The sequence below is a fragment of the Alligator mississippiensis genome, chromosome 6 (genome assembly GCF_030867095.1).
Source record: "Alligator mississippiensis isolate rAllMis1 chromosome 6, rAllMis1, whole genome shotgun sequence".
Taxonomy (NCBI): Eukaryota; Metazoa; Chordata; order Crocodylia; family Alligatoridae; genus Alligator; species Alligator mississippiensis.
The window spans coordinates 35,785,333-35,797,260 of NC_081829.1; the positions used below are offsets into that span (position 1 = coordinate 35,785,333).

The 11,928-nt window shown below is 43.7% G+C and overlaps 1 protein-coding gene across 1 annotated transcript; it reads left to right on the forward strand.

The window, feature by feature from the left end:
* The first annotated feature begins 1,009 nt into the window (after positions 1–1,009).
* On the forward strand, positions 1,010–10,872 carry LOC109285589 (pulmonary surfactant-associated protein A). The gene is made up of 3 exons (XM_059730354.1): positions 1,010–1,050; positions 1,720–1,847; positions 10,331–10,872. The coding sequence occupies exons 2-3, from the start codon at positions 1,730–1,732 to the stop codon at positions 10,699–10,701; spliced, it is 489 nt and encodes a 162-aa protein (XP_059586337.1). The 5' UTR covers positions 1,010–1,050; positions 1,720–1,729; the 3' UTR covers positions 10,702–10,872.
* The last annotated feature ends 1,056 nt before the right edge of the window (positions 10,873–11,928 follow it).

The following is an 11,928-nucleotide window of genomic DNA, read 5'->3' on the forward strand; positions in this document are numbered from 1 at the left end:
ATTGAATCACTGTCCCTTGAACCATCCGAATCCAAAGCAAATATTAGCCGCTTCGCGCAGGCCTAGTAGACATATCTTGTGCTCTCCGTTGGTCAGTGTCATTTGTATAGAGGCTTATTTTTTGCAACTCACCAGGCCCAAAGATGGGAACAACTTTTAGCAGTGGTATAAGAATATATGGCAATGTAAAGAGAACTGCCTTTCAAATTATGTTTTTCCCTATTTCTGAAGCCATTGAACTATGAAGTTATGTAAAGTGTTTCATAAAGGGAGAATCAGGCCCCACAGAGTTGCTTTGTCAATCTGTCCCTTATACTATCAAGCTGAAATCTTCTTATTATGGAATATCTCTCAGATTCCCTTTGCAATATCCTATGATTCACTTATTTTCTTGTAAGGACATAACCCCAGATAAGACCTGAATCAATTATTATGTTTTTGTACTTTATGCTTCTTTGGTCAGATTCTATTTACTCATGGCCTTTCTGTTTCAATCATTAATGAGTATGTAAGACTTTTACGCTATGATATGTTGGAAAACAATCCATACATAATAGGGCTGTCATATAGATGTACAGGAAAAGACTCTTTGTCATTTCAACTATGAGATGTGGGTTGTTTATCTACGTAATGTGAGTTAAAAATCACAATGGACATTTAGTTATTTAGTTCTCAGGCACAGTGGAAATTGGAAGTGGAAACATTATATACTGCAAATAACCCTTAACCGTTATCTTTGCAAGTGTCTATTGTTCTGCTCCAAGACTCTTTTTCTCCCCTTGAAAGAGTTCATGAAATAGAAGTCTATTATTTATTGTCCTTCAGATTTTCACATGCATTTATAAAATACAGTAAACATGTCAAGAAAACACAAAACCTAAGAAATAGTTCAAAACAAACCTTATCAAATTTCTGCTGTAGCAGGTGAATTTGTAGCAAATGACATACACTTCACGTTTCCAATTCATATAAAAGAATGCTTCTCAAATTACAAACCCTTTAAGTTGGGTCTTGCTTTGCTCCTTTTCCATTTCATTTGGGAACTGAAGGGTAAGTCAAACTTCTGTATGAATTACAAAAATTATAGTTACGTACTACTGTAAATCTTTCTGTTTAAACTTTCCATCTTAGATGGGTTTTTTCACTGTCTCCTTACATTCTTCTCTATTACTACACCTCTAGTCTTTTCCTGAGGGAGAAATAACCTCTGATAAGGATTTAGAATGCTGATTTCTGCTTGTGAAAAGAGAGGGATTAGAAACATAAAGGTTAAACAATTGTTTTTCTCTTGATTGAGTAATGATTAAGTGTATACCTTGACTATTTCTTCCTTACTGTAGTTAATATGTCTGTTGTTGCTTGCATAATTAATACTGAAACTAGAGCTTGTTCCACAAGAGAAAATGGGAGAAGTTAATCATTTATATTAAAAAAAGAAAGAAATGGTTTATTTTGTCTATAAAATGGCTAGTTGGGTATATTGTAAAAGATAAATTGCCTGTTGTGATATAATAAGTATTTAAACTTAGGCTAATTTTAGCTACATTATCAAACTCAGTTTCACTAGCAAAGATGACTAAGCTAATGGAAGTTTCAGCCCCAAAGACAAAATGTTATGTCCACATAAAGAATTAACATTTCTAAACCTTTTTTCTCTCCTTTTTTTTCTTTTTTGATAAGGATAACAATATCAAATAATAAATTACCTGTATTTTACAGCTGGCCAAAAATGATGCTGTCACCTCAGTTGTTTCATGTAACCACAGCACTCGCCCTGTTGCTGGTGACATCCTACGCTGAAAAAGAGTGCATAGGAATTTGTGGGAAAGGAAACCAAGGAACAAAAGGTATCCACAAGTCTTACTTACATTGAAATCTGGATGTGTTGGTGTATTTGATGATTACACTTGATAAACTGAATACAGTTGGGTTATATGATGATGCTTGATTATATGGTTGTCAAGTAGATTAAAACCAGGATAGGTTTTACCTGCAGATAGTGGTAAGGTTACCTTGGGGGCTTCATACAAAGGTTCAGTTTCAGGCCCCAGTCTACTACACAACCACATTAAAAATAATAGTCAGAACCTAACAGGGACCCTTGAACAGATGGGCATAGCTTGTACTGCCCTAATAATACCAGCAGCTCTGGCTAAGGAATCTTTTACTGTCTGCTACTGCTGCAGAACCTACATAGCTAAGAATGAGAGAGCTGGAACTACCCTGAGTTCATGAAGGATTTAACTGGAAAGCAGTGAACTACAGAGGTGTATCTGGCCAGGACTACATGCCCGGTGGTGCTGACACATGGAACAGTGGCAGGGGCTGGACTCTTGTTCCTGTGGGTGGCTGTGTAGATGCTGACATCTACTGAGAAACCCCCAAAACACCTGTTTTCAATGGCAAAAAGGGAGGTGACATTTCCCCCCACAGCTCCTCCCACACTATTTGCTTCTACAGCTGTTCCACCCCTCTCCACCGGCAAACTGAGAGCATAGTAGGGTAAGTGCAGGAGTCAGCAGGAAGGGGAACAGAAAGGTGAGATGCCACAAGTTCTATTCCAGCCCTTGCCTTAGCACCTAACACAAAAATCTCTCTGAGCCTTTTGGTACCTATATAACTTTAAATGTCTGACTCTGAGGGACCATCAATACAACTGCAACTGATCGTCATTACAGAGTCACTTTTCAGAGCAGAATCATACTTTACAGGTAAGAAATGAATTTAATTGAACTAAATGTTAACATGATAAAATTACATTTCTGCTGGTAGAACCACCTCAGTCAAAGGTGCACAGCAAAATGTGAAGCCAATATCAGCAGTACCAATGAGTTACTCGAGTGGTTGAATGTAATAATAAACTATTACCTTCTTGCTAGGTTAATTACTAGAAGGGAACAAGCCTTCTAGTAATTACAAGCCTGTTTCTACCTCACCCCACCAGACCTTTCTAAAACAGCAAGGAAGTCATAAATGGTACATATCAGCAGAACAAAATCTGCTGTCTGACCATGGCTCACCTGTCACACCCACTCATGCCCAGGTGGATACAAAGATGCTGCATGGCATAGAAGACTAACCTCAAGAGCTAAGCATTTCCATTCACCAGGTAACCTTCAGGAACACAATATATTATCAGCATATGAAAAGGTCCCTTATTTAAAACATTGAAACCAAACAATTTCATACAGACCATTAGATAAACATATACCGAAAAGAACAAAGTTTCAGAAAATTGCAATTAATTTTCCATAACTACTTCTACTTTATATGTAAAGCCTAGTTCCAACATTTTAGACTGAGCGTATACATTATTTTTGTCCATAGGCTTGCCACTGTCTTTTGGCACCAAATTACAAGAAACACTTCAGGTAATTTGTCTGCTTTTTCTTACTTACTGATTTATAATTTGGTTGACTACAAATTAGATCGGAAAAATTAAAGAAACTTGAAATCAGGCAGAATTTTCTGAGCATTTCTACATTAGATTTTACATTCTATTTCTGGGGGCACAAAATCCGAAAGACAAAATCAGAAATCCTACATGGCTCTGAGGATGGGAGAGTAATAAATCTAATTCTGTTGCTGTAATGGTAATTATATTACCAAGCATAGTCTACCAGCAATGGGTAACTTACTAAATGACAACAACTTTCTACACAAATGTTTCAGGAGTCTCTTTCTTTATCAGGCACTCTGGGTGTTTATACATGTGCTCCAGGAGTGGTGGGGTGGGTGCTTTAATTAGAAGGACTCTCAGAGCTGCTCTAGTTAAAGAACCCAGACAGTCATGAGTATCAGCATCCCCATGCTGAAAAATGGCAGTGGGGGTGCTTTAACTAAAACTCGTCAGATGCGCTTTTGTTAAAGCACTCCCACTGCCAGTTTTCAGTTTAGGGATGCTGATACACATGACACTGGATTCTGCTGGAGTGAAGTAATTACCACACTGCAGCAGACTTGATTAACTGAGTCTCCTCCAACATACTGTAATCCCTCATCCTGTAGATTTATAGATCTTTAAAACAGATGAGGAGACATAGGAGAGAATCCAGAGAAGAGAATAAATGGGGTGTTAAACATGACATAGAAGGTAATGTAGGAAGAACTTCTATTATGAAATTTAGAGAAGAGAACCCAAAGGGTAATCTCTTCAACTGAACTTCACCTCTCTCCCCTCCCTACTGTCCTCTACTGTCCCCATCTTTCCTTCCCTAGTATCCTATCTTTTAATTTAGATTACTTTATTATTTCTGTTTATACCCCTGTGCTCTGCAAGTCAACTCAGAGCATCTGACAAAATAGGCTGACACCTGCCAAAGCTTAAGCCTCTCTGAACAAATGAGTCTCAACAGTGCTACTTTTCCCTGCCTTCTGCCTGCCTTCAGACTAACAAAGCTAACTACAAGGCCTGTGCAAAGCAGCTAGTATTTGATTCGCATTCAGATTCAGCCAATTTGTGGGATAGTGATTTGATTCAGTGATTTGGATCACTGTCCTGAATCTTTCAGCTGAATTGGATTCGAAAGATTTGATGCTGATTCGGTGTGATTTGGTGATTCGGCCATAGATTATAATGGGAAATCACTAAATACCTATAACTTTGTCATTTATTTTCAGAAATAGATGAAAATAACAAAAATATTAGCCCCTTCTGAGGGCACAAAGCCTGCCAAGTTTCAAGGAGATAGGTGCAGGGGTTTCTGTGAAAGTGCCCCTCAAACTGTTGAAAGCAAAACTTGTGTTGTGTGTGTGTTAAGGCAGAGCAGGGTGAAAGCGGCAGGGATGATAGCCCCTTCTGAGGGCAGGAAGCCTGCCAGGTTTCAAGGAGATAGGTGCAGGGGCTTCTGAGAAAGTGCACATCAAACTGTTGAAAGCAAAACTTGTATGTGTGTGTGTGCGTGTGTGTGTGTGTGTGTTAACAGGGTTTCTGTTTATAGCCATGTTGGTCTAAGGAACAGGCAGGCAAGGTTCTTTGAGTAGATGTGATATCTTTTATTAAACCAACCGAATAGCTGAAGAAATATATCTTGGCAAGATTTAGAGTTTAAAAACCCTTTGTCAGGCTAAGGAAGCATCTGCAGTTTGTGTATGTGCTCTTCCTGGATGGAATGAATAGTAAAGAAGGCAGAGGCTGGTATGCAGGCAAGAAAGCTAGTCAGTGAAAATGTAAATTGAGGTGTCATGGGGTGAGATACAGGCTGGAAGTGGGGGCAGGGAAGGGGGATGTAGCAGGTAAAATTCGAGAATTATCTGGGGAGTCACATGGTAGGCAGGTTATAGTGTGTCAGAAATCCAGTATCTATACTGAGTCCATGAGTTTTTATATCCAGCAGATTCATTAAATGAAGTTTGTAGGCCTGTGTATAAAAGCTGTTTTGTAAATTTAAACAAGCACCAAACCTCACTAACCTCATCACCAGAAGCAAACTTCCTACAGGCCAAAACACACCGAATGGATCCAGACCATGCCGTGACAGGAAATGAAAAACCTGCCAACATATCTCCAGTACCCCCACAATTCCTACACCCCACAACAGAACCATCACCGTTCCTGGATATTACAGCTGCACCTCCAGAAACATTATGTATCTCATTCAGTGCACCAAATGCCCTGATGGAAAATATATAGGAGAGACCAAACAACAACTGTGCACCAGAATGAATGCATACTGCACATCTATTACACATAAGAAAATCCAATTACCAGTGGGGGCACATTTCTCACAAGGAAGCCACTCTCCCTCCAGTCTCTCAGTCCTGATCCTCAAAGGGAATTTACAGAACTCCTTTTCTAGACAAGCCTACAAACTTCACTTCATAAATCTACTGGATATAAAAACTCATGGACTCAATATAGATATTGGATTTATGACACACTATAACCTGCCTGATATCTGACTCCCCAGGTACCTCTCCACTTTTACCTGGCTGCTACATCCCCCTTCCCCCTCCCCCTGCCCCCAGCCTGAGTCTCACTCCCTGAGGCCTCAATTTACATTTTCACTGATTAGTTTTCTTGCATATCAGCCCAGCCTATGGCTTCTTTACTATTCATTCCATCCAGGAAGAGCATGCACACCAACTGCAGGTGCTTCCTCAGCCTGACAAAGGGTTTTTAAACTCAAAAACTTGCCAAGATATATTTCTCCAACTATTCAGTTGATCTAAAAAAAGATATCAGATTGACCCAAAGAACCTTGTCTGCCTTGTGTGTGTTAAGGCAAAGCAGGATGAATGCAGCAGGGATGGTAGCCTGTAACAGTGGGCCTTCCCAGTGCTGGTTAGATCGCAGCCTGCCCACTTGTTTCTGGGCCAACCGCCCATCCCTCTTTCTCCTGCCATGCCTTGATGGAAAACTGATTCAGATGTTACCCAGGTGGGAAGGCTGCCCATTTAAACCCCTGGTGTCTAGGGGTAACATCCATTCCATAGGTCCATACCTCTCCTACACTGTGCCCCAAGCTCACAGATGGCATCCCAGGCAGCTAAGCTTACCTGAGCCTCACAACTCCATTGCAACCAGCAAGAATCAGGCCTCTCAAAGATCTGACAGGTCTGGGCTTTCCCCAGCCAGGACTGTACATGCATGTGGTAGCTGGAGGTTTTAAGACACCCCTACCCACCTTTCACTAGGGAGGTTCATGGTCCTGGCATTTCCTGGGGCTACTGCACCACCGGCAGTCCCACCAGGCCTCCCTACCCTGGCAGGGTGCAATTTTAGGTCATGCCCAGGACCTGGGGCCTCCTCCTTCCTCATAGCCCCAATCCATACCTCCAAGTCCATCCTATCATGGGAGCTCAGCAGGGAGATGTTCTTCCCCTGCTGGCTGGTGAAATATTGCCACTGCCAGCTCTGAGTGCGGGGCATTAAATGGTTGTCAAAGCAAATAAAAAAAGCAAATATGTGCAGAATGAAGATGGTGGCACTCACTCCATCAGCAGGTGGAGCTTGGGGAACCCCAGCAGTGGGAGGTTCACCTTGAGGAACACCAGTTGTTCTACCAAACCAGGATCCAAGCAGGTGCTGTGGGGTGTGACAACATCCCAGCAATGCTGAACACCCTCTTGCTTGGAACACTGGTCAGTGGAGAGGACAGGTGTTCCTGCCACATCTGGCTGTGGGCTGCCCAATAGGCCAAGGGTTCACATTGCAGTGGCTCCATGTCCTCGGCAAGATAGGTAGCCACCAAGGCCTCAGTACTATTTGCCAGATGGTGGGGTAAGATGCCTCTGGACCCCACCATTGAAGCCATGCCCTTGGCCCACATTTGAAGCATCTGTCGTGGAGGAGATTGGGTGGTGCTTGGAGTGCTGGCACAGGACAGTGGATCCCCCTCTTCCACATCCCCCTACCTCTGCCCTTCTGACCCTGTTCACCAGCACCTCCATCTAGTGATCAAGAGTTTTGCTGCTGCAGATGCTTCCCTTAACCCTTGGGTTGCACATGCCCACCAGCACACAGACAGTACTGGACCACAACAGATCCAGCCATTTTTTGATGCCCTCCTTCAGCTGCTTCACCAGTGCCTGCACCTATGGTGAAAGTGGCTTGCCCCAGCCAGGAACATCAATCCCCTGGAAATTCTACATTTGATTCTCAAGCTCCTTCACTATGGGGATCATCTGGCTAAGGAGGGTATCGCCAAATGCTGAGTCTTTTGCTGGTCTTGAGGAATGGCTTGAGCACCACCAAGATCTGGGAGATGGTATCCTACTCAGTTTTGTTAAGGGGGCTGCTCATCCTAATCTCCCTGAGCAAGATCATCTCATGGATGCCTTGTGTTACTTGACCAGCCTTTCAAGCATCAGGTATGTGGAGCTGCACCATGTCTCCACATCCTGCATGATTTTGTGCTGCGGGATGCTCAGCTCTGCCTGCTTCTCCCATAGCATCTTGCCTTCCTTGATGCTCTGGTGGAAGTAGCCCACCACCTTCCTGCATTTTGAAATGAGCTGGCTGGTAGTGACGGCACCATCACTGGGAGCCCTGTTCCCATCCAAGGCATCTCTGACTATGAGGTGGAACTTGTGTGCCACACAGCAGATGCCAACAAAGTTGGCATCACAGATGGCCTTGACCATATTGGCCCCGTTGTCGGTGACCATGAACCTGCGGGTGAGCTCACCTGCCCAATGAGCCACCCTTGCTCATGTGGTTCATGGCCACCATGATCTCCCTTGCTGTGTGGGACCCATCCATCACCTCTGCTTGAAGGAGAGCCCACCAATGGCATGACTGATTGCACCAGTGCCCTGTGAGGAAGATGTAAGTATGATCTCCACCCCAGCTGATCCAGATGTCTGAAGTGAAGTGCAGGGCTACCTGTGGCCCTGCCTTGTGCAACTCCTCCCTCAAGTACTCTCTGCATGCCTCATACAGGGAGGACACCACCGTCCTATTAAAGGTGGTGCATGTAGGCACTTGGTAGGATGGGGCCACAAGTGCCATGAGCTACCTAAACCCTGGATGCTCAACAAAGGAGAAGGAATGGCCATCCAGAGCAAGCATCTCCCCAATGCCCTGGGTGACCTTGCTTGCCTTGCAACCTGTCCCCCTTTGTCTGTGGCTTTCCCCCACTGCTTCAGGGTGGCCTGCCTCTGCTTCACGGGGATAGGGGCTTTGGAGCAAGAGGGGGGCTTCTTTTTGGGCACACTCCCACTGGTGCCAGGCTGAGGAGGAACAAGGGCAAGGGGGTGCTGCCACCTGAGATGCAACAGGATTGCTGTGGTGGCAAAGTGTTTCATGTCCTTGCCCCGGCTGATCTGCCTTAACCAGTGCTGGCACATAGCATACCTAGGATCATCTGCCAACTCAAAATGCTCCCACACTACACTACGCTATGCCCCCCCCACACACACACACTTCTGGGTTGAGGGTGGGGATCATGCCTTATCCCCCTCCTCAGCAGGCAGAGGCACAACATCAGGGGAAGCTGAGCCACATGCCCCCACAACCTCCTCTGAAGTGCCTTCCAGAAAAGACCTGCCTGTAGGGGAACTTTGAGGGGTGTAGAGTGCAAACTCTGATTCCTCCTCCTTCCCCGGAATTTGCCTGGCTATGTCACTCAGCTCCCTTGGTTCCAGATCCAGATCCTCTTCTAGCACTGGAAGGTTCATGCTGGGGGTTGAAATTGGGGGGGAGGAGATTGTCATGCTGGTGCTGGTAGCTATTTCCGGTATTAGTGGAGCTGGTGCAGGGACAGGTACTGCTCTCACCTGCTTGCCCCACTGGCAGCAGAAGACTCATTGCTGCCAGGAAAGAGGGTGCATCCATGTTTGGGGGGTGGAGGAGGACCTGGCACCTGCCTTCCCAGCATGCTTCATAATGTTTGCTGTGCTTGAAAATGTGTGTATGTGTGTGTGTGTGTGTTATATATCTTGTATGTGCAATATACTACCTGTTTAATATATGTGTGTGTGTAATATCTTCTATCTGTTTAATACATGTGTGGAAGTGTAACATATCTTCTATGTGCAATATATCTTCTATCTGTTTACTGTATCTTCTATCTGTACTATATCTTCTATCTGTAATATATTGGAAAGATATATCCAATCCTTTCCAAGAAGAGAGACTAGCGAGAGACTGACTGCAGCTAATACCTTTCACATGCTGTTGCTTCCAGGCAGAGACAGCTCACAAAAGGCAGAGAAAGGCTTCACACAAAGATGTGTTGTTTCTACATCCCTCCCCCAGAGCATTGTGATTGGAAGGGAACTCAGAGAAAGGTCACAGCCACTGGACAACTACAGATGTCAATATCAGAGTAGTCTTTCCCCTCCTCCTGCCCCCCCCTCTTCTCAGTTTCTGTTTCCCTACAAGACCGTCTTTTCCAAATCACCCAATTGCCAAATCCTTCTAATCAATTTGGAGCTTTTAATGGGTCAATTCAGATTAGATGATTCGGCTGCCAAATCAGGCCGAACCTTCTCCAAATCGAATCAGCAACCAAAGCGTCACACACCCCTACTAACTACATCTCTCTCTCTCTCTCTCTCTCTCTAATCAATTGTTCTACCCTTCCTTTCTCTTTCTATCTTAATAATTCTTCTCCCACCTTCTCCTTTCTTCTCAAGATTATAATCTCTTGATTGTGCAGAACAGCAAGTCTATATATTTTAGCAGGTCTTTGACACTCACCCCCTGAGAAGAGGCATGGGATGAGGGATGAGAATAATGTGGTGACAAACCAAACAATAGTTTGGGCATACTCATTTTTGCTGTAAGGTTCTCAATTTCATTTGTTTGAAGGAAAGCAGACAGTGGCAAAAGAACTGTGTAAAATCATCTGTAAATTATTAACAAGATTTTCCCTTTACTTTGCAGCCATTATTTTGACTAAACAGCTAATAGAATATGGAAGGAAATTGTTTGCTACCAATGGGAAATCAGCTGATTTTGAAACCATATTTAACATGTGCAAAAATGCTGGAGGCTTCATTGCATCCCCCAAGAACAAGGGGGAAAATAATGCCATTTTGGAGTTTGTGAGACATTTTAACCCATATGCATATTTGGGAATAAAGGAGAGTCTGAATCCAGGTGAATTCCTTTACCTTGATGGCACAGAGCTGTCTTATACAAATTGGTACCCAGGTGAACCCTCTGATAGAAGGACAGAAGCTTGTGCAGAGATGTACATTGATGGCACCTGGAATGACAAAAAAATGCAATTACCATCTCCTGACTGTTTGTGAATTTTAATCCCTTCTTCTCCTTTTACTTTTGCATTGCTAACAATTCTCATGTTCCTTGAATTCTTTCACCCACAAACAGGAACCTGTTCTTTCTGCACTGTAGTTAGTGAATTTTGTGATTATTCTGCAGGAGAACATGAAAATTAATAAAATCATGAAGCATTAACTTCCTTCCTGATGTTAACTTTTCTGTCAGAAACTCTAATGGGAGGTTTATTTGCACCATCAACAATGACTACTTGGTGAGATTTGCTCTCAACCCCAGATGATGGCATATGTTATAACCAGTGTTCTTCTGATCTACAAAGCATCTGGTGTGTTCACGACTATGCAATCTGTTTTCATGGTGTTGTGTGTGTGGCTTCTGATGCATCCATCTCCATTAGCAAAAAAAGATTTACCCAGAGTTACTCAAATTTGTCAGTATCAAGCAGCAACTGTAACAAAAAGCAAAATTTAAATTTGTTGGCATTCCCCTAATATATTGTCCAAGGCTCAGGGGCTTCCAGCTCCTCCTCCTAAGCCTGAAAGGAGGCCTTAAAATAACACACACATCAAAAATGTCTGTCTGCCCACTTTATGCCTGTTGCCTTCCACTCAAGTTCCTTCTGCCCCAGCAAACCTCTTTGCAAACCAAATTCTGCCCCCACTGTGGCTGCTCATCTGACTCTTTCCTGGCCACTCTCTACTCCTTGTGGCCTCCAAATTATGCCTTGCCCCAACAAAATCATGAAGCAGTGGCTCCTGCTGATCCCTTGTGTTTGCTGGCTAAAGAAAGGCTTTTTTACATTTCACCACTCAACTAGAAGGCACTGGGGCTGGGGTTAAAATCAGAAGCTCTTCAAAACTCCTCAGCTTGGAAGCAGGCCATTTCCAATGCTTCCTCACACACGGGCTCCCAAACCTCACACTCACTGACCTAGAGATTAAGGCAGTAGTAGAGGTACTTAGCAACTCCTCCTTCCCAGATGAGCTAGGGGTGTAGGAGCTGCAGCACCTGTAGTATCTGGTTGGATTGCAAAGTTTGGCATAGATGAGGTAGTGGCTGACCTTCCCTCATAGTTTTCAATGCAAAGGGCCAAACTCTAAAGCAGCAATGCTCAATCTCATTGACCCTGTGGGCTGAATGAATGGTGTGGGATGAGTCAATGGGCTGGGCCCCATACACAGGGTTAGTCCACAGTTCTTCTCTAAAGGCATTTTAAAGGTGTGGAGGTATCTATATCC